Below are 23,319 nucleotides of genomic sequence, written 5' to 3' on the forward strand. Positions count from 1 at the left end.
AATGTCCAGCTCTCATGATTATTGTATTGTATTTCCTCTGAATATCTGCTTATTGTATTTCGCTGAATGTCCAGCTATCTTGATTGTAAACCGCCTAGAAGTCGCAAGATTGTGGCGGTATAGAAGAATAAAGTTATTATTATTATCCAGTGTCTACCCTATTACAGAGCTTGGTATCATCCACAGATACTAAATAGAGCTTGCCCAAGGACATATCCCTGTGGCACATCACTAACAACATCCTTTTCCTCTGAGCAAACTCCATTTACCACTATCCTATCAGCATCGGAGCATTTAGCACTCCAGATCGCAGTAGAAACCTCTATCATGGCTTAGTAAATGGGAGCGTATGTTCATTAATTTGGTTGTATTAGAAGGCTTTTAGCCCAGTCAGCTTCTTGATATTATATTTACACCAATACCAAATGCATCTAATGTGGATCTTAGCTAAGTAAAGTTGAATATTATCGTCCAGTAGCAAGCATTCCATGGCAAGCTAAATTATTGAAATTTGTAGTATACCAACAATTTTCTGATTATATATTTTGCAAGGGCTGTTTACATACCACTCAGCATGATTTCTGCCCACTCCACAGTACAGAAAGTCTTTTTATTAATTTTGGTTTTTGAAATTAGAAAGATTATTAGTTCTGGAAAATGTACATTGCTGCTTCAATTTGATATATTTGTGGCTTTTGATTCAATAGCTAATATTGAATAGACTACTGTGGGAGTGGAGGAGAAGGTGCCAAGTTGGTTTACTGATTTTTTGACTAAAAGAAGATATTGTGTAAAAGGTGTTAATTTAAATTCTTCTTTTTGGAAGGCAAACTGTGGGGTTCCACAAGGTTCACCTGTTTTGCCTTTACTTTTCAATTTGTATATGAGGCCTTTGGATGAACGGTTGACTAATTTAGGAATATTTGTATTATCCTATGCAGACGACATTTTTATCTTAAGTCTGACAATGGAGAATTTTGAAGAGGCTTTGTAGAAAAAGGTTAAAAAAACCGGATCTTGTGGATCAATACGTAGGATACTACTATTAATTATTTGTATAGCGCTACCAGACCTACACAGTGCAGTACAGAGCCACAAAGAAAACACTCCCTGCTCAAAGAGTTAACAATGCATCTTTAATCCGAACCAGCAAGACAGAAGTGCTAGGGTTACCATATGGCTCCAGAAAAAGAGAGGACAGATTGAGATACTGTATCTTGGTTTTACTTCCATTGAAAGCAATGGAAGTAAAACCCGAATGTAGCAATCCGTCCTCCTTTTTCTGGAGCCATATGATAACAGGTAACCCTATAGAAACCAAAAGTCCAAGATGCGAAAGAGAAGGAAACTACTACCGGGCTCTTAAGGACCACGCCTCACCTCTCTGAATGTCCTTCTTAGTTTCTCTAACGTAATCGTCAGGATTCCTGCACAGAACCTTCACCTTCATGTTCAACAAGCGCTCACTATAACCACATCCTACGTTATGCTAGCACGCGTTCAGCTTTCTTCGTCCAAGAGCCAAGGGTCAGAGGGCAACCATGACGCTCCGCCCTGTCGCCACAGTCGCCATGATGGTTACGGGCAAAGCGTGCTGAATAGTAACTATTGCAAATAATCTCATAGTTAATATGTCTAACATATAGCGTTCTTCTCCTTTCATAAATACAACACTTCCGACTCTGGTAGAGCACGATTTTTCTCCGTTTCATATAATATACATATGGGGGCACATGGGCAGGCAAGAAAGAGGAAGTGAAAGCGTAAGGGGTCAAAGTTTGAAGGGCAGGTGGGTGGGGGGTTTTCTGACGCAACGTGGGTTGCCCGGTTGCAAGCTCTGCTGTATGGGGAGCGCGGGACTTCTGGTTGTCTTTCGCGTGCTGCTATTGATTTTCTAGTGAGGCTCTTGCGTGCTCGATGTCTCGCGCTGTCGTTGAAGCACCTTCTCCTCCGTGCGCCCCCCTCCTCGGTCCAGGACCGGGGCCCGCGACGACCCCGTCTGAATCCGTCCTGCCAGCTGTCGTACAGCTCTTCCGTTATGAGAACTTGCTGGCTGGTTTAAGTGGGGGACTGGTGTCTACTCTGGTCCTGCATCCCCTGGACCTGGTAAAAATCCGCTTCGCAGGTAAGCACCTTCTGTAGGTTTCCGTTCTATTAACCTTAGACGTTCTCTAGCCGTATATCCAATTTTTCTCTCCCCATAAACCGCATTATTTCCTTGTCTCTCTTTCGTTTACCTGTCCTCTACAGCAGTGTTTTTCAACCTTTTTACACCCGTGGATCGGCAGAAATAAAAGAATTATTTTGTGGACCGGCAAACTACTAGGACTAAAATTTTAAAACCCCGTTTCCGCCCCATCTCCGCGAGCTCGGTCACCTAAGTAACTATAGAAAAATAGACAAATATAGTGCAAAATATAAACAGCAGAAATAAATTCTCAAAACTGACACGTTTTGATCACTAAATTGAAAATAAAATCATTTTTCCTACCTTTTCTGTCTGGTGATTTCATGAGTCTCTGGTGGTTCATAGACAATGGCGCGAAAGACAAAAGTGCGCGCCGACAATTGAGCGCAGCGCACGCCGCCGCGCCGCTCTAAATTACAGTTTTTAGGGGCTCTGACGGGGGTTTTTGTTGGGGAACCCCCCAGTTTACTTAATAGACATCGCGCCGGCGTTATAGGGGGTTTGGGGGGTTGTAACCATCCATATTTTACTGTAAACTGAACTTTTTCCCTAAAAACAGGGAAAAAGTGAAGTTTTCAGTAAAATGTGGGGGGTTACAACCCCCACACCCCCCACAATGCCCCCACAATGCAGCGCGATGTCCCCCCCCACGCCCCCCCCCCGTCGGAGCGCTAAAAACAGTAATTTGAGCGGTGCGGCGGCGCGCGCTGCGCTCAGTTGTCTGGGCGCGCCTTTGTCCCGGCGCGCTTTTGACCTGACACCGTCTCTGGTTGCGTTTCCTTCTGTCTGTGTATCCTTTCTTTCATTTCTTTCTTTCTGCACTCAGGCCCAAGAATTGTCCCTTTCTATTCCCTCCCTCTTTCCTTCCTATGTCTTTAGTGCCCCCCGGTGCCTCCTTCCCATGTCTTTAGTGCCTCCCGGTGCCTCCTTCCCATGTCTTTAGTGCCCCCCCGGTGCCTCCTTCCCATGTCTTTAGTGCCCCCCCGGTGCCTCCTTCCCATGTCTTTAGTGCCCCCCCGGTGCCTCCTTCCCATGTCTTTAGTGCCCCCCGTGCCTCCTTCCCATGTCCTTAGTGCCCCCCGCTGCCTCCTTCCTATGTCCTTAGTGCCCCTTCCTGTCTTTAGTGCCCCCAGTGCATCCTTCCCATGTCCCTCTCACTGCCTTCCACACTTTGTCCCACCCCCGAAGCCAGCCTGCCTGCCTGTCTACCTCTCTCCCTCCCTCCCTGGCCAAAGCCAGCCTGCTTGCCTGCCTACCACCTTCCCTCCCTGCCCCGCAAAAAAAAAAAAGCCTCCCTCCTTCCTTTCCCCTGCTCTTACTGCCCTGCCGCTGCTGCTAAAGCCGACAGGAAGTCTTCTTTCAGACAGGCAGCGATTGGCTGGCCCAGAACGTTCTCTCCGACGTCAGAATTGACGTCGGAAAGAAGACTTCCTGTTGACTTTAGCAGTAGCGGCAGGGCGGTAAGAGAAGGGGACCCAGGGAAAGGAAGGAGGGAGGAACAGGAAATGATCGCCTATCCTGTTGTCCCCGAGCACAGCTTCGGGACGCTATCCCGAAGCTGTGTGTGGGGACAATGGGACAGGAGGTCTGAAAACGGACCTATGGTCATTTTAATCTTGCCGGCCCTGCCCGGACCAGCGGTTGAAGAACAGTGCTCTACAGCAGTGATTCCCAACCCTGTCCTGGAGGAACACCAGGCCAATCGGGTTTTCAGGCTAGCCCTAATGAATATGCATGAGAGAGATTTGCATATGATGGAAGTGATAGGCATGCAAATTTGCTTCATGCATATTCATTAGGGCTAGCCTGAAAACCCAATTGGCCTGGTGTTCCTCCAGGACAGGGTTGGGAACCACTGCTCTACAGTATCTCTCCCATACCCTTTACGTATCCAGAAAGCATGTATTATCAACATCGTCAGCATTTCCCGAGCCTAGCCCTAGGTTTTTCAATTAATGCTGTTCAGAAATTAAGAGTCAGTTTCATTTAACTTTATTCCAACCCTTTAGACAGGCTTGGTAACCTCTCTCACTCTTGGCCAGTATTCAGTCTTTGTGGCTGTGTCTCTTTCACCTCCTCAGTTGTATTTGGGGTGGGTTTTTTTTTTTTTTTAGCACTTCTCCCTCCATATTCACTGTTGCAGCATTTGCGGTTTTGATTATTTGCGGTTTTTAGCTTGCTGGCTCCTCGCCCCAATTACATCAGCTTGCATAGAGAAATCGCTGATTCCCAGCACTTTCTTTACTGTGTTTTGCCTCTCCTTCAGGAACAGGCCAGTCTCCCACCATGTTATTTGCGGTTTCACCATATTCACAATGGTTTTTAATAGAAAACAGCGAATATGAAAAAGTTATTCACCTTTTTTCTGTATTTGCGGGTCTGTTAATCTCCTATCACAGCGAATACAGAGGGAGAAGTGTACTAAATCTACTTCACATAAGTACTTGGGCTCAAGATGAGTTCTATTCAGATACAGGAGGTATTTCCTTGTCCTTGGAGAGTTAACAATATAAGGAATCCTTTTACTGTAATAAAAAGTGGCCTTAGCTTACACTGGTCTTTCTCATGCACCAAGGCCATTTTTAACACAGCTAGAAAATGACCAATTTTCCATTATCCAAATTAATGGTCCTGCACTAATGTTGCCATTACCATGCAATAATTAGCTTATGAACACTTACCCCCTGTTTTACTAAGGTGCGTTATGCGTTGTAGCACTCGCTAAATATATGTGCGCACTAACCGCTAACGCGTCCATAGACTAGCATGCAAGTGTTAGCATTTAGCAAGTGCTAAAACACTTAGCGCACCTTTGTAAAAGGAGCCCTTAGTGATACCAAATTTGTAGGCAGGAAGGCTTCTTACATTAATCCTGTGCTAATTAGTGGGCAATACATTACATTACATTACATTAATGACTTCTATTCCGCCTGTACCTTGCAGTTCTAAGCGGATTACAACAAAAAGATAACTGGACATTTCCAGGAATAGGAATACAATTAACGACGTAGGGCCTAATACAATAATGCAGACCTGCTAACTGATTAGTGCACAAAAAAGGTAGGTTAGGTTCTTACCTTTTCTAGTAGATAGGTGTGTCATTTTTGACAGATAAGGAATATCCACATGCTCACAAGCCATGCAAATCCACTCCAGCTTTGAAAACTTCCTCCTTCACTAGACGGCTCTGCTACCCTCTTCAGTTTGTACCAGCCCCATATAGAAACACTTCTGAAGGAGGGATGCAGGGAGACTCCCCGAACCACAACTCTATTCTGAAATCATAATAAACATGTTAAACATTGTCATTGAACAATTAAAACAGTGAAACAATTGTGCCAAACAGAAACATTTACGATGCTCAAGTATACCCCAATGTACTACAGCAATAGATTATCCTTTTTAGGCACAATTCTAGAAAAGATAGCTGTCTAATGCCAAAGTAGGCATGTTTAGGGGTGGAGAAGAAATTAGGCACCGCTAGGTGCGATTCTCTATAACAGTGTTTCTCAACTTGGTCCTGGAGTACTCCCTTGCCAGTCAGGTTTTCAGGATATCCACAATGAATAAGCATGAAAGAAATTTGCATATAAAGGAGGCAGTGCATTCAAATCAAGTTTATGCAAATTCATTGTGGATATCCTGAAAACCTGACTGGCAAGGGAGTATTCCAGGACTGAACTGAGAAACACTGCTCTATAGGACTGAGGTACCTATAATGTAGGCCTTTAAACCCTAGCCTATATTACAGGTGCCTAAGTTTTAAGTTGGGTGCCAGTAGACGCGATTCTGTAAAAGGTGCTTGTGCATGATTGACATATGATAGGTGCCTATCTTTATTTTAGATGTCATTTGCAGATGATATCAAAATCTGAAATAGAATAAAATATCCTGTAAGGAATAGACAATCCGAGTATGGATCTAAAGATACTTATCAAATGATCTAGAATTTAGCAGCCATAATATGAATAAATCCAGTTATGCTCTGGATTCTGCCTCATCCATGAACTGTTACCCAGCTGTAATGTTTTGAAACCAGCCAGAAGGGGTAGAAATGTGTCTCATCAAACACCCCCACACATTGAGTAGGCACAGAAGGTGCTTATGGTTTCTACTATCACTATACCATCGGTTTGTAAAATAAAACTGCTCCTCAAACTCTTTCCCAACACAATTTCTATCAGTGTCAAAATGAAATCAGTAGATAGTCTTCTTGAATCAAATCCTTAGGCATCATTTTTGGGATATGTTTCTGACTTACAAATCTTTAACTCTCGGTGATGTGTGTACTCTTTCAGATCCGAGTGTGAGGAAAGATATGTCCCTTAAGCCTACATAATTGTACTCTAAACTGAATTACCTCTTCAGTCTAGAGCGCTGGATGCAGTAGGAGATTGCAGTAGGGGAATCTGATCTGACTAGTGTTTCATAGCTATTTCTCTGATCCTTCCCAGGGTATTTATTCTTTTATTTATGACAGATTTTTTTTTTTTTTTTTTGCTTTTAACTTGAAACTTTAGAAAGCTTTTCTTTATTTATTGTCCATTCTGTTTAAGCTCATATAATCTTTAAATTGGGCTATATTTATTATAAGATTGCATTTGGTCATGCCCCACTTTACTTAGTTACATTACATTACATTACAGATTTCTATTCCGCCATTACCTTTCGGTTCAAAGCGGATTACAAAAAGAGTTATGGAAGAAGGGTTACAATGTTAGATCAGAGAAGGTTTCCAAGAGAGGGAAAAGTAGGATCTAGAGTTAGGGAGGGGATGGTAAGAGGGGGGTTAAGCTTTATCATGGTATTAAGCTTTATTAAGGGATTTCTTGAAGAGTATAGTTTTTATTTCCTTTCTGAACATCTTGTAGTCTGGGGTTGTTGTCAATAGGTTGGAGACTTGGTTGTCTATCTTCGCTGCCTGAGTGGCCAGTAGTCCGTTGTATATTTTTTTCCGTTTTACTTCTTTGATTGGGGGGTGTGTGTTTTTCTATGCCTGGTAGAGGTGGTTTGGATGAGTTGATAGATTTTCATTAGTTTCTCAAAGGAACAATAGAAGATCTCATGCCCTTTTCATATTTCATAAGAACATAACCAGTACCTCTGCTAAGTCAGACCAGGGGTCCATCACGCCCAGCAGTCCGCTCATGCGGCGGCCCATCAGGTCCAGGATCTGTATAGTAATCCTCTATCTATACTCTTCTATCCCCTTTTCCTTCAGGAAATTATCTAATCCCTTCTTGAAACCCAAAACTGTACTCTGTCCTATCACACCCTCTGGAAGCGCATTCCAGGTGTCCACCACCCTTTGGGTGAAGAAGAACTTCCTAGCATTGGTTATGAATCTGTCCCCTCTTAATTTTTCCGAATGCCCTCTCGTTCTTGTAGTTTTCAAACGTTTGAAGATTCTGTCCCTCTCCACTTTCTCCATGCCCTTCATGATCTTGTAAGTCTCTATCATGTTCCCTCTAAATCTCCGCTTCTCCAGAGAAAAGAGCTCCAGTTTCTCTAATCTTTCAGCATATGAAAGGTTTTCCATACCTTTTATCAATCATGTCGCTCTTTTCTGAACCCTCTCGAGTATCGCCATATCCTTCTTAAGGTACGGTGACCAATATTGGACACAGTACTCCAGATGCGGGCGCACCATCGCCCAATACAACGGCAGCATATCTTCTTTCGTTCTGGTTGTAATACCTTTTTGATAGTACCCAGCATTCTATTTGCCTTCTTAGAGGCCACTGCGCACTGTGCCAACGGCTTCATTGTGTTGTCCACTATTACCCCCCAATTGCCAGCCCTTCCATCATATAGCAGTACTTCGGGTTTCTGTTTCCTACATGCAAGACTTTACTTTTCTCTACATTAAACTTCATCTGTCATCTCATCGCCCACTCTTCTAATTTGTTCAGGTCCCTTTGTAAATCTTCACAGTCCTCTTTAGTCCCAACTCCACTAAATAATTTGGTGTTTGTCTGCATATTTTATTACTTCGCACTTCGTCCCTGTTTCTAGATTATTTATAAATACATTGAACAGCAGCGGTCCGAGTACCGACCCCTGCGGAACACCACTCGTGACCCTCCTCCAGTCCGAGTAGTGGCCCTTCACTCCTACCCTTTTCTTTCTACCCGCCAACCAATTTTTGATCTATCTATGTATATCTCCTTCCACCCCATGGTTCTTCAGTTTCCGTAGTAGGCGTTCATGGGGTACCTTGTCAAAGGCTTTTTGGAAATCTAAGTATACGATGTCTATGGGGTCCCCTTTGTCCATCCCTTTGTTAATTCCTTCGAAGAAGTACAATAAGTTTGTTAGGCACGATCTTCCCTTGCAGAAGCTATGTTGGCTTGTTTTCATCAGTTTATTCCTTTCTAGATGCTCGTTGATGCTGTCTTTTATCAGCGCTTCCGCCATCTTCCCCGGAACCGAAGTCAAACTCACCGGTCTGTAGTTCCCCGGGTCACCTCTTGATCCTTTTTTAAAGATGGGCATAACATTAGCTATCTTCCAATCCTCCGGGATCATGCCTGTTTTCAGGGATAGATTACAAACCTGCTGTAGTAGTTCCGCTATTTCTTCCTTTAGTTCTTTCAATACCCTAGGGTGGATTCCGTCCAGGCCCGGAGATTTGTCAGTTTTTAATCTATCTATCTGCTTGCGTATGTCTTCAAGGCTTACCTTCATGGATGTTAATTTTTTTGCTTGATCTCCTTTGAAGATTTTTTTCAGGTTCCGGCATGTTGGATGTGTCCTCTTTTGTAAATACTGACAAAAAGAACATGTTTAGTCTATCCGCCACTTCATTTTCCTCCTTCACCACTCCTTTCCTATCTCCGTCATCCAGCGGTCCCACCTCCTCCCTAGCCGGCTGCTTCCCTTTAACATATCTGAAGAATGGTTTGAAATTTCGTGCTTCCCTGGCTAGCCTCTCTTCATATTCTCATTTTGCTCTTCTAACCACGAGGTGACATTCTTTTTGATGCTTCCTGTGCTCTTTCCAGTTTTCTTCGGTTTTGTCCTTTTTCCATTTCCGGAATCAATTCTTATTATCTCCTATTGCTTTCTTTACTTCTTTAGTTATCCACGCCGGGTCTTTTGTTCGGCTCTTTTTGCATCCTTTTCTAAATCTGGGGATATACAGATTTTGCACCTCGCTCACCGTGTCCTTGAATAAAGACCAGGCTTGCTCTACAGTCTGCAATTTCTTTGAGCTGTTCCTAAGTTTCTTCCTTACCATTACTCTCATCACTTGGTAGTTTCCTTTCTTGAAGTTAAAAGTTGTCGCTGTGGTTCTCTTCCCCTTTGATATTCCTACTTCAACTTTGAACTTGATCATATTGTGATCGCTGTTTCCCAACGGCCCCACTACTTCCACTTCTTTTGCAGGTCCTCTTAGCCCATTGAGGATTAGATCCAAAGTGGCATTCCCTCTCGTCGGTTCTCTGACAAGCTGCTCCATGAAGCAGTCCTGTATAGCCTCCAGGAATCCGGTCTCTCTAGCGCATTTTCAGTTTCCAAGACTCCAGTCTATCCCGGGATAGTTGAAGTCTCCCATAACAATCGTGTTACCGCTTTTGCATTCTCGCTTCATCTCAACTTTGATTGTCCCAGGTGGACAATAGTACAGGCCCATCTTTATCTCAGGCCCATTCCTTCCCGGTATTTTAACCCACAGTGATTCCAATTTGTTGGTCGTTGCTGTTGTGTCCACTCTGGTCGAGTGTATGTTATCCTTTATGTATAGAGCTATTCCTCCTCCTTTCTGACCTGATATGTTTTAGTGATAGAGTTTGTACCCCTGGTAGTGCTATGTCCCATTTGTTTTCTTCATTCCACCATGTTTCAGAGACCCCAATGATGTCTAGGTTCTCTTTTTTGGCCATGACTTCTAGTTCTCCCATTTTGTTCCTTAGGCTCCTTGCATTAGTATACATGCAATTTAAGTCCTGGTATTTTTTTGCCTACATTTTATTTTCCTGTGCCTACGATCTTCCTATCATCCTCTTCTTGATCTGTCAACTCTTGTTTTTTGTCCGTTGTGTCTTCCCAATATTTTTCCCACTCAGTATCCTCTCGGGATACCTTCTTCCGAATCGTCGACTGTCGGCTTTCCCCTTCTCCTTCAAAAGTAAGAAATATCATGATCCTACTCTCATTTCAGGCAGCTTTCTATGATAAGGATTTCTGGCACTTATTATTTACATCTCATTCTTATGTACATTTTAGAAAACAGTTGAAAGCTTATCTTTTTTTCAAAATATTTGGTTGATTAAATCTTCATGGTTTCCTTGCTTTATTATTTAACTTTTTGTAAACCGCATTGAACTTTAAGGTTATGCAGTCTAGAAACTCGATTTTATGTTACTCTATATCATTCTTACATGTTAAGACATATATAATTTGATTAAATTTCAGTAGTGAGCAGGGGAGTCAAAGCCTATATTCCATCAGAAAAACAGGAGATATAGTAGGACTGGGTTATGGAGTCAGTACATCAAACCTTCAACTCCAACTCCTCTATTTTTCTACTGTCTAACTTTGACTCCTATCATATATAGTAAATCTAAGGGCTCCTTTTAGTAAGCTGCGATAGCATTTTTAGCGCACGCAGGATTTTAGCGCATGCTAAACCTGTGCTATGTGGCTAGAACTAACACCAGCTCAATGCCGGTGTTAAGGTCTAACACGCGCGCTAAAACCGCTATCGCAGCTAGTAAAAGGAGCCCTAAGAGAAAAGTAATTAATTACAAAAACATAGGATATTGTTTTATGTTTAAATTCCAGGTTGGACTGTACACTACTGTCATAATTCATTGTCTTATATTAATTTTGGGCCCAAAAAAGGCACTAGGTCAGGGGTGCCCACACTTTTTTGGCTTGCAAGCTACTTTTAAAATGACCAAGTCAAAATGATCTACCAACAAGAAAATTTTAAAAAGCACACTGTACACAGAGAAAATGTTAATTATCATTAAACCGCTTCAAACTTCACGGTATAGCGGTATATAAGAAATAAATTATTATTATTTGTATTCGGGGATTTTTTCAGAGGTCAAGGCAGATGACTTTAAAATATGCAATGTCACCTCAGTAACAACTATACAAAAATAGACAAATATACCCCTCCCCTTTTACTAAACTGCGACAGCGTTTTTAGCAAAGGGAGCTGCACTGAATGCCCCTCGCAGCTCCCAACGCTCATAGGCTCCCTACACTAAAAAACACTATCCCGGTTTAGTAAAAGGGGGCCATAGTGCAAAATATAGACAGCAGATATAAATTCTCAAAAACGTTTTGTCTGGTGATTTCATGAATCTCTGGTTGCACTTCCTTCTTCTGGAAATCCAATATTTCTTTCTTTCTGCCCCCTCCCCTTTTCTTTCTGTCTCTCTTTCTTTTTCTCCGCTCCTGCCTCCCCCCCCCAAGCAAGCTAGTGGATTTCTCCATTTCCCCAATTCTTTGTCTCTCCTTGCCCCTCACCAAGCCACCATGCCAATTTCTCCCTGCTTCCCTGAGCCAGGCCTGGCGCATACAAGCGCTGGGCCCACAAGCCTTCACCTCCGACGTCAATTCTAACATCGGAGAGGAAGTTCCAGGCCACCCAGGCAGGGATTGGCTGGCCCAGAACTTCCTCTCCAACATCAGAATTGATGTCGGAGGTGAAGGCTTGTGGGTTCAGCACTTGTACACGCCAGGCCTGACTCAGGGAGTCAGGAAGAACAAGATCACAAAGGCAACACGATCGACTCGTGTTGCCTTTGCGATCTACTGGTCGATCACGATCGATCATTTGGGCACCCCTGCACTAGGTCTTATTTTCAGGGTAGGTCTTATTTTTTCATGTACAATGATCATCTCTCCCTTCCTCTCCTCCACCCCAATTCTTCCTATTTCCTTTCTCTCCCCCGTATGTGCAGCATCTTTCCTCCCCTCTCACCCATTCCCTTGTGCAGTATCTTTCTATCCCTCCCATCCCTTGTGCAGAAGAACCCTTGCAGCTTCTAGCCCTCCCTCCCTCTCATCCCTTGTGCAGCAGAACCCTTGCAGCTTCTAGCCCTCCCTCCCATCTCCCTGCCGCACACCCCTCCGCTGACCCTTCCATCTCTCCCCTGCCAACCACGAGACCAAAATACCTTGTAACAAACGGCAACGTCAGCAGCAATCTAGACAGGCTGCTTCGCTGCCTTCTGCCCGGGCGTCGTTCTGCCACATCACTGATGATGTCATCAGTAACACGGCATATGGAATGCCCCGGCGAGAGAAGGCAGCATGCCTGTCTAAATTGCTGCTGACGTTGCCGTTTGTTACAAGGTATTTCAGTCTCGCGGTTGACGGGGGAGAGATGGAAGGGTCAGCGGAGGGGAGGGGCAGGGGAAGCGCTGCTGCCACCGACTAAGGCTTATTTTCGGCGGTAGGGCTTATATTAAGACCTACCCCAAAAATCATGCTAGAGATTATTTTCAGGGTAGGTCTTATTTTGGGGGAAACATAGTATTATTTTCAAAGCTAAAATAGAGATTAACAACTCCAGTAGGTGAAAATGGACTCATGCTCTTTCAGTGGGAGCTGGAGAGAAACAGAGCTGACTGAAAGGGTTATTTTTAAATACAAGCTCATCGAAACAGAGGTTCCAGCCTCCAACCCCTCCATAGAAAAAGAGACCAACATCTCCCCAGCTTTAAAACTAGAAATCTATTAATTAACACTAACAGCACATAGATGTGCCAGACTGATAGGGTATAAGTAAGTATGTATGAGTAAATAGTTTAATGTGAGTGTGGGGGTTATTAATGGTCTATATCAGTGGTCTCAAACTCGCGGCCCGGGCACCACATACGGCCCGCCAGGTACTATTTTGAGGCCCTCAGTATCTTTATCATAATCACAAAAGCAAAATAAAAGTTTCTTGATCCTACGTCTCTAGCTATAAATTACAATATTATTATTAGGACTTAGCCAAAAGGAAAGATTTATAAACTATAAACCTTGTAACCCATTCTGAGCTACTGGGAGGATGGGATAGAAATTGAATTAAATAAAATAAAGAGTTTTACCTCATGCAAAATTGTCATTTCTTTAATAAGACATTAACTTTTTTTTTTTTTCTGAGGCCCTCCAAGTACCTACAAATCCAAAATGTGGCCCTGCACAGGGTTTGAGTTTGAGACCACTGGTCTATGTATAGTTGCTTCCTGCATGTGCTTACTATCTTTGATACATGCCAAATGTTTTCTGAATGCTTTGCATATCTCATGTAGCCTATTGTTTTCCAACCGCTGCTATTTGGCAGAATTCAAATATCCCTAGATATTTTACTCTCCAAAGGCCAGAAAAACTGACCAGAGTCTTTTAATCTTCCTGGACCAAGTAAGAAGGTTGTGTACACATTGAGGAATATTGGTCTTCTGAATAATTTTTATTAGGTAATTTATTTAGGTAATTATTTCTATTAAGCAAGACTTCACATAGAAATTACCACAAAATATAGTAAATCGTTCTTCAGATTATGTTAGACTTAGTAAAAGAGCTCCTAAATAAAATACAAAACTGTGCTAAAAAGTGACCCGTACTGAGGCCACTTTTAGCACAGCTGTAAAATGGCTCATTTCCTATTTCCCCTATTAATGGCCGTGCACTAATTTCCCAATTAGCATATGGCCATTAGTGCGGAAGTCCTTACCGACACCTATTTTGTAGGCAGTAAGGGCTCCTGAACTAAACACATGCTAATCTCATTGTGCAACAGGATGCCTGAATACACCCTGTAATAAATAAGCATTAGGAATTATCTCAGCTTAGTAAAGAGCCCCTTATTTTAGTCAACGGGATACTCTGTTATATGGTGTTGGCTTTTTGTGAATTAATTTCTTAACATTTGTGACGTTTGCAGTGAGTGATGGACTGGAGTTAAGGCCGAAGTACAATGGGATTGTACACTGTTTCAGCACTATCTGGAAGCGTGAAGGCTTGCGGGGACTTTACCAGGGAGTAACTCCAAACATGTGGGGTGCAGGTGCATCCTGGGGGCTCTATTTTTTCTTGTAAGTATCAACTTCTTATTCAGAACTGTCCAGATAGTGCTGGTTTGTAATAATCCAAAAAGGACAGAATAAGCAACGATTTTAATTCATCTTCTAAATCGAATGCAGGGATTCTGAATTACTTCATGTACAGAAATACATGAAAAAGTGTGAATAAGAAAATTGGCCCATTTTTAATTCATCTGTTTCCCTCCCACTTGAGTATCATACATCCTATTTACTTTTCTAGTGCAATAGGTATGTCATTCTGGATGATGGGTAATATTCTAGTGCTCATGAGCCCTGTTTTTGAATCTCATGAGCTCAGTTTTTGAATCTCTCCTCCTTTACTAGAGAGCTTTGGTACCCCCCTCAGTTTTTTTTTCAAGCGAGCCAGAAAGAGTCTTTCTAATTTTTATTTTTGTTGGTCTGTTTGGTCTTTTTCATGTTTTGGGGATGGGTTTGCTTGATGTCGGTCCTAGGAGCTCCCCAAGCTCTACCTGCATGGAGGAGAAGCCTTTTTGAAGCACAGGGTCCATTCCCCTTGTAGCATTGTATGCCTGCTGTATTGCAGGGGCTTGCGTGCGGGCTGGTTAGCGTCTGTAGGGGGCTCAGCACAGTCTCACAGGATGCCTGCTGTGTTTCACCTCCCCACTTTTGTGTGTCCACAAGTCCACAGGAGTTAGAGCATGGCTGCCCAAGTCCGATCCTAGAGATCTGCTGGCAGGCCAGGTTTTCTGGATATCCGCAATGAAAATGCATGAGAGAGATTTGCCTGCACTGCCTTCTTGGTATGCAAATCTCTCTCATGCATGTTCATTGTGGATATCCAGAAAACCTGGCCTACTAGTAGATCTCGAGGATCGGACTTGGGCAGCCCTGGGTTAGAGGCTCAGACACCAGTCAGACTGGCAACCCGAAGATTCAGCGCTGGAAATGCATTCCATTTTGAGGCAATAATTTCTTCTCCCAGATCCAGCTACCTTTGGAGCTGAGGCAGGCTGCAGCACATTGCTAGCTGATCACAATGAGTAAGGCTGTTATAGACTATGAAGGAAATGGGGGGGGAGGTCTGTAAATCTTATTTTTAAAGGTTCTGCTTGTTCCTTTCCCCCCACTCTAAACCTAAAATTGTTAGGTTTTTTTTCTTTTTGTTTAAGTATTTAAAACACTGCCACTGTGTCCATCTTGGATTACTCGTTGTGTTTTCTGTTTTTGGGGTGGGTTTTTTTTTTAACATTCTCTGTAAGTTTCAAATCACCTCATTTTGCCTCAAAACTGGCAGAGATGGAGTCCTTGGGTTTTTAATCCTAATTCATACCAGATTTGCACTGGATGGATGCCCAAAATATGCCCTTGTGCCACATGCCATGCAGCACATGAAGGGAGACAGGAGCAGTCAGTTTAGCCTCCCCTTTGCTCTATGGGGCCGAGAAGTGGTTGGGCAGTCCGTTGGCTGGGGTTAAATTCCTTCAAAAGGCCTGAAATGGTGGTCATCATAAAACGCAGAGACCGTGGAGCCCAAGAGATGCTAGCTGGAGTCATCTAAAGCAGTGTTCTTCAACAGCTGGTCCGTGGACTGATGCCGGTCCGCAGAAATTTTCTGACGGCCCATAGGGCCGGCACGTGCATTAGGCCCCTGACAGTGCTCTTCAGTGCTTGGACCCGTGCTCTTCAACATCTTTATAAATGATCTGAACATTGGTACGATGAGTGAGGTAATTAAATTTGCGGGCGATACAAAGTTATTCAGAGTAGTGAAGACCCAGGGGGATTGCGAAGATCTGCACTGTGACATAATCATGCTCGAAGAATGGGCATCATCATGGCAGATGAGGTTCAACGTGGATAAGTGTAAAGTGATGCATGTAGGTAACAAAAATCTCATGCACGAATACAGGATGTCCGGGGCGGTACTTGGAGAGACCTCCCAGGAAAAAGACTTGGGAGTTATGATCAACAAGTCGATGAAGCCATCCACACAATGTGCGGCGGCGGCGGCAGCGAAAAGGGCAAACAGAATTCTAGGAATGATTAAGAAGGGGATCATGAACAGATCAGAGAAGGTTATCATGCCGCTATACCAGGCCATGATGCGCCCTCACCTGGAGTACTGCGTCTAGCACTGGTCGCCATACATGAAGAAGGACACAGTACTACTCGAAAGGGTCCAGAGAAGAGCAACTAAGATAGTTAAGGGGCTGGAGGAGTTGCTGTACAGCAAAAGATTAGAGAAACTGGGCCTCTTCTCCCTCGAACAAAGGAGATTGAGAGGGGACTTGATCGAAACATTTAAGATGCTGAAGGGAATAGACTTAGTAGATAAGGACAGGTTGTTCACCCTCTCAAAGGCAGGGAGAACGAGAGGGCACTCTCTAAAGTTGAAAGGAGATAGATTCCGTACGAACATAAAGAAGTTCTTCTTCATCCAGAGAGTGGTAGAAAACTGGAACTTTCTTCCGGAGTCTGTCATAGGAGAAAACACCCTCCAGGGATTTAAGACAAAGTTAGACAAGTTCCTGCTGAACTAGAACCTACGCAGGTAGGGCTAGTCTCAGTTATGGTACTGGTCTTTGACCAGAGGGCTGCCGCATGAGTGGACTGCTGGGCATGATGGACCACTGGTCTGACCCAGCTGCGGCAATTCTTGTGTTCCTGAACAGACAGCAGATGTAAATCAGTCACTAAATTAAAAAATAAAATCATTCCCCCCTACCGTTGTTGTCTCCCTCCCTCCATGCTGTGCCTTGCCTTCTGGCCTGCCTCCTCACCCCCCTCATCCCCGGTGTTATCTTTGGGCTAGCTCCTTCTTCCTCAGTGCTGCAGTACACAAAGCCGTGGGCAGCAGCTCCTTGCGTGTCCCGCTCCTCATCTGAAAGCCTTCCCTCTGATGTTGCGACGTCAGAGAGAAGGTTTCCGGTTCAGGCACAGGATGCGCGTAGGAGCCTCTGCCCACAGCTTTGTGCATTGCAGCACTGAGGAATGGAAGCCGGCCTGAAGACAACGCCGCATCGATTCACACCGTGGACCAGGTGGATTCCTTGGTAGTGAAGGTTATCAGATGCACATCCCTTTTTTTATTTTATTTTTATTGATTTAGCAAACTTTACAAACTGCACAAGAAATAGAGTATATTCCAACAAAATGCCATCAATATACAACATTGCAAAACAAAAAGACAAGCAATAAATGGAACTTAACTGTTCCTTAGACCACTAATTGCTTTGGAGAGAGAAAAAAGGAAAATTAAAGGGAGAAAACTTTTTTTTTTTTTTTTTTAACATTATATCTTAAAGAGAACAGACTTAAACGTCATTGCCTGGCTTTTTTCATTTTTGAGCTACTTCCCTACTACTGGTTAACCCCTTAAGGTCTAAAAAGGCTCGTAGATGGTCTGGGATAAAGAAGACTTATTTGAGGCCTTGAAACTTAACATAAATGTAGCTCCCAGCCTCCTTGTCTCCTCTCTCATTCCGAAGAATAACTTCCGTCTTTCCTGAGTTGCTTTGGTTACATCATGGTACAACCTTATATGTTGACCACAAAAGAATATTCCTGGCTTTTTAATGAACAGTCTCATGATAGAATTTAGATCTTGCTCAAATATAAAATTAACAATTAAAGTAGCTCTTTTAATAATATCTGAAGATGAATTCTCTAATACTGCAGTAAGATTTTTTAAATCATTATCAGTGGCCAGATTCTCACCCATAGGTACAGATGCATATCCCTAACAAGTGCATGAGACAGGGTTTTACAGGTTATGTAGACTGCAAAGTGGATGCGATTCTTATTGGACAAGAATCAGTGCAGCTGCTGCAGCAGCAGCTTCTTTTGTGTCGCACGCCCGTCATACTAGGTTGCGGAGTCTTGATCCAGTGAAGGGCCAGTCTTTGTCCCAGCTCTGAATAGATGGAGTGAATTATGTATCCGATGCTCTCTATGACATCATCTGAGTCATGAGCCTAGTTTCGGTTTCTTTGATCTCACCCTGCAAAATGCTAGGTCAGGCAATGGGTTGGAGATTCGTCCTCCAAGGCTACCCTCCACAGACTTCTTTTCAAGGGTCAAATGTTGCTCTGAATGGGACTGAATGATCACATGACCAGCTTGGCAGATTGTTGGCAGACTGCAAACCTCTCGTGGCTCTGGGCGGTGTAATTTTCATGGTTCTAGGCACTTTTCGGCAGTGCTGCGCAGCAACCATCTCTTAGAGCCATGGATCCAGGCAGAGATTCTCAGGTGGAGCCAAACTTCCAGTTTCGTCCAACCTTCACAAAAGCACAATGACACCGTGTCCGGATTGAGTCCCCTGAAGATAAGGGGACATCTTCTTCACCTTTTTTGGACTCAAAACGGCCCCAACAGAAAAATTAGTAATTACTTATGGCAAGATCCCTGACAAATGACACTCACATACCCAAATTTCTAACCTCAGTTTATATTTGAGTCAACATTTTTTACTCCTCTTTTTGGGGGGGAAACAGTTACCTCTGTTTATATTTGGATTGATTTATATGCGAGTATATATGGTACTCCAGCTCAGGGCTTGAGGTAGAGATGCAGCATAGGAGCAAAGGGTCATTTTGAGTTTAAGTGGGGCACTTTTACCTCAGATGGCCCTTTTTGGAAGATCTCCTTGGTGGTCCAAGTAGTCCCATGCCCTCTCTTAACTACCACTACTACCGCCATGACCTTGTGGTCAGAAAGCAGAACCAATGCCTAATTGCTCCTGCCTCTTGCACCCTCATCTTCAAAAAGATACTTTCAACTTCAAAAAGGTGGTGCCCAACTCCAAGCAGTGTGTCCCAAAGTACCAGTAAAGGTTAATAAGGGAACACTTTTGAACCTTCAAATTAGTTGCAGTAGTTTGCAGATTATTTAATTATTAAGACTTAGATAATGAGAGAAAAAGAATGCACCTTCACATGCGTTACTGTTAAAGAAAAATGGCGCTACATCTCCCAGAATTCTTAAGCACAATACACTCAGACGCTCACTTCCTCTCGAGTAGATTCAAGAAACACATACTGCTTAAAACTAAAAATACCTCATACACATACACTGGTACAATTCTAAATTCTGACATACAATCCTGTCGGATATCAGTTCATAAAAACCTAAAATTGGTGTAGCGACTTTTAAAATAGGTCATATTCTTTCAAAGGAGCAAAGCAGTTTAGCAAAGCAAGCAAACCATACATTCATGACACACCCCCTTTCAGCTGGGAAACTTCATTTGTCTAACTTTCAGCAGTGATAAGAGAAAAAAATAACAATTTTAAGATAGTACTCAAAAATATTGTCATTACAATGTAAGTTTAACCCTGGACACGTCCCCTAGCATTCCCTGTTTATTTAATTGTTCTTCAGTTGCCATACACAAAAAAAACCTCCTGGTATAAGCAAAAAAAACCTTACATCCTCAACCCAGGTTTGTTTGTTTTTTCTAATCACAGTGCTTCTGCAAAACAGACCAGCATATAAAACATAAATTTCTCTAGCCATGTCTTATCCAGCACTCGTATATCTAGGAGCAACCTCACATAAAACACTGAGTGTTGTTAAGGGGCACATAGAAACTGCATGGCAGTCCGACATGGCTCCATCTCTGGCTGTTGAGCATGGTGATTCATGGCAGTGCATCATGGTTCCATCCCTGGATGTGGAGCACCTCTTCCTCTAGTGGTGGTGCATGCTGTGTCCCTGGATGTACAATGCAGCTTTCCCCTGCTGATCCGCATAGCTGTTGTGAATGATTGAGTGGCTTCACCTGGCTATTTCATATGGCCTCAACTTCACTCCGCATGCCTCCTTCTCTAGACATTAAGCATTGAATTCCTTATCTTTCAACATGTTTCATTGTTTATTAAAAATTTGATTAAACGCTTAACATAACATTCCAATCATTGTACATTAAAAAAAGTTAAAATATAAAAAGGGGGAACAAACTACAAGTAGTAGACAAAATCTTCATACATTTAGACATACTTGATTAGGGAAGGGCGATTGTAAACAAGAGGAAAAGAAGGAAGAAATACAATTTTTAAGTAAAGTAAACATAAAAGGCTAACACAGTGGGATAAGAAGAAGTGGGAGTTGGCTTCAAAATTAAAAAAAAACTGAAGGATTGGAAAATTCATTCATAGGCATCTTTAAAACAAAAAAACATTTTAAACTGATCTTGAAACTTATCCAAACTTTGTTCTGATCTTATAAATAGTGGGAGGGAATTATTTTTCTGGATGTTGAGTGTGGATTCACCTGCCTGTTCAGCTTGGTGCTGTTTCTGCTGGTTTGGCATGGTTCCATCTCTGGTTGTGAAGCACATTCCACCTCCCGGTGCGGTGGGACTCTGTTTTTAGCTGTACAAAGCAGCTTCAGCTGCTGGTTCGTGTTTGTTCCATCTCGTGTGGAGCATGGCTCCAGCTGCCTGTCTTCTGGCTGGACAGCACAGCCTCTTCTCTGGCGGTCCATGTCTGTGTGTTGAGTATGTTTTTCCTTTAGAGAATGACATGGGGACAAATTTTTCCCCTTCCCTTTGGGAACTCATTTTCCCGTCCCGTCCTGGCGAGTTCTTTTCCTGTCCCTGCCCATTCCTGCAAGCTGCATCATCTGCACAAACCTCAAACACTTTAAAATCATAATTGTTTAAGGCTTATGTGGTTAAGGCAGAGCTTACAGGAATGGGACAAGGATGGGAAAATTGAGGTCTCGTATCATTCTCTAGTTTCCTTATTGCTCCTTCCCTGATTATTAAGCATAGTCATGATGTGGCCCCTGCAGTGCTCCATTCCAGCATGGGGCGCCTTCCTTTTGCTGATGGTTGTATACAGCCCTTTTCTCAGATGCATATGTCTTTTCATCTGCCAGTGAAGACACTTCCCTGGCTGTTGAATGTGGATCCTTGTGCCTCTGTCTTCCCAGGTTTTCTGGCTGCAAGGGTTTGGAGTGTAGGCTCCACTTTTTTGACGGTCTCAGCCTGACTGTTTCATTTTTTGCAATGGGTGGAGCAGGTCTCACTCCTGGAAAACCTGACATGATTTTCCAATTTCCCTTCGGAGGAAATGGTTTGTTCCAGTAGTGTACAGCCCCTGTTTTGAGGCAGTTCTTTGGTTGATTGTTTTTTGAAAAATACAATTGTTTTGTAGCCCTTTTCTCAGTGTCTTAGGGGGCCGCAGACCACTTGGGGTCTTTTTCTTTCCATGTTTTGCTCTCTATCCCTCCCTTCTGAGGACTGCTTTGCTACATCCCACTTGTCCTTGGATTAATCTGTTGGTGATGACAGGGAAATAAAAGTTATGTTCTTACCTGATAATTTTCTTTCCTTTAGTCACAGCAGATGAATCTAGGGTCCTTTATATTTCTTCTTTGTTCTCTAGAAATTTGCCCTGCTGACTGAGTTTGGATTGGTTGTTGGCAATGTCATGGCACTTTGAAGAGGGAGTTTTATGCCGATTGTCTTTCACATTGATCCTGCTACTTTGTTACAAGGAATACTGGCTACCAGTGAGCTTACCATCCTGTATATGACAGAGCTCAGTTTGGTGTTTATCTCTGCTTGCTGGTGGATGATCTTAGCCCACTCATCTCTGGATTCATCTGCTGTGACTAAAGGAAAGAAAATTATCGGGCAAGAATATTATTTTTCCTTTTTTTAAGTGCCCCTTTTACAAATCCACAGTAGCAATGCTGCCGTACTACGAGATGTACCAAAGCCCATAGGAATTGAATGGGCTTCAGTGCAAGTAAAAGATCCCCTAAGTCTTTGTTTTGTGGCCAAATTTAAAAATTTTCCATATATCGCTCGCAGTACTCCAGCAGGATAGATTTATGAACCATTTCCTTTTGGAAATATTTATCCAGTAGTCAATTTTTTGAGATCGTCTTTAATTTATTCTTATTAATAAAAAAAAAATTGGTTTTAAATATGTTTTGGTTTTGAACTTTTGCTTTTTTTACCATATCCCTTTTTGGAATACTTTTAATGTGTTGATATTTTTATGCTGTTTTATAAGAAAAACACAGAATGAGTAAGAAAAGGTATTCATATAAGACAATATGCTGTTTGTGTTGACTATGAATATTACCAGATATATAACTAATGTGGATTATTGCGAAAATATATTTTGGATATTTCTGTACAATAGTCTCAATATCTGTGCTTTTTATCTTTCAGTTATAATGCTATCAAAGGCTATAAGAAGGAAGGAAGAGCAGAAAGTCTTTGTGCAACAGAGCACCTGTTGTCTGCTGCTGAGGCTGGTAAGTAAAATGAATTACACTTCTCCCTCAATATTCGTGGGGGTTAGGGACAGAGCTGGGTCGTGAATATTGAAAATTTGCAAGTAACTTTTGGGCCAGCTCTGACCCACCACCGCCTTCTCCCCGGCATCCCGGACCTTACCTGGTGGTCTAGCGGACTTTTGGGGCAGGAACGATCTTCCTAAGCTCCTGCCTCGTGCAGATCATTCATACAAAATGGCTGCCGTGAGTTCCTGTAGTCTCTCGAGACTGCGACGGGAACTCCCCGCAGCCATTTTGTATAAGTGATCTGCACGGGGCAGGAGTGTACGAAGATCTCTCTTGCTCTGAAAGCCCGCTAGACCACCAGGTAAGTTCCGGGGAGGTCTGGGATGCAGCGTTTCTTTTCCCCCTCCCAAAAAATTCTCGAAGAACCATCCGCGGATACTGAAACTGCGGATTCGGAGGGAGAAGTGTATGCTAAGTCGGGGGGGGGGGGTTAGCATGGGGACACTTGCTGTCTTTCCTAGAGTATCTGAACATATATACATATGTAGAAAAATTAAAGACAAAAAGAGACCATATGGCCTTTATCCCAGGACAAGCAGGCAGCATATTCTTGACTGATGGGTGACGGCACCGACGGAGCCCCGGTACGGACAATTTTAGAGTGATTGCACTCTAAGAACTTGGAAAGTTCTAGTAGGCCGCACCGCGCACGCGCGAGTGCCTTCCCGCCCGACAGAGGCGCGCGGTCCCCAGTTTCTTAGTTTCCGCGGAGCTAAGAAGACGCGTTTCCTCAACGGCCGTTGAAGAAAATTTTTCGATCTTCCCGCTCGCCTATCTATGCCATGTACTATCCTT

At 43.1% G+C, this 23,319-nt stretch overlaps 2 protein-coding genes across 2 annotated transcripts in view; one reads left to right on the plus strand and one right to left on the minus strand.

The window, feature by feature from the left end:
- The window catches only part of DCAF13 (DDB1 and CUL4 associated factor 13), a 148,378-nt gene extending 146,716 nt beyond the window's left edge, over positions 1–1,662 (minus strand). The window contains exon 1 of the mRNA XM_033933398.1: positions 1,381–1,662. Within this exon, the coding sequence (XP_033789289.1) occupies positions 1,381–1,450 (70 nt within the window). The 5' untranslated portion in view covers positions 1,451–1,662. The remainder of the gene's footprint in view (positions 1–1,380) is intronic.
- Positions 1,663–1,755: 93 nt separating this feature from the next.
- SLC25A32 (solute carrier family 25 member 32) overlaps positions 1,756–23,319 on the plus strand; it is a 72,298-nt gene continuing 50,734 nt past the window's right edge. Inside the window, exons 1-3 of the mRNA XM_033933399.1 lie at positions 1,756–2,125; positions 14,082–14,232; positions 22,391–22,476. Of these exons, the coding sequence (XP_033789290.1) occupies positions 1,918–2,125; positions 14,082–14,232; positions 22,391–22,476 (445 nt within the window). The 5' untranslated portion in view covers positions 1,756–1,917. The remainder of the gene's footprint in view (positions 2,126–14,081; positions 14,233–22,390; positions 22,477–23,319) is intronic.

This window comes from Geotrypetes seraphini, chromosome 2 (assembly GCF_902459505.1).
Source record: "Geotrypetes seraphini chromosome 2, aGeoSer1.1, whole genome shotgun sequence".
Classification (NCBI taxonomy): domain Eukaryota; kingdom Metazoa; phylum Chordata; class Amphibia; order Gymnophiona; family Dermophiidae; genus Geotrypetes; species Geotrypetes seraphini.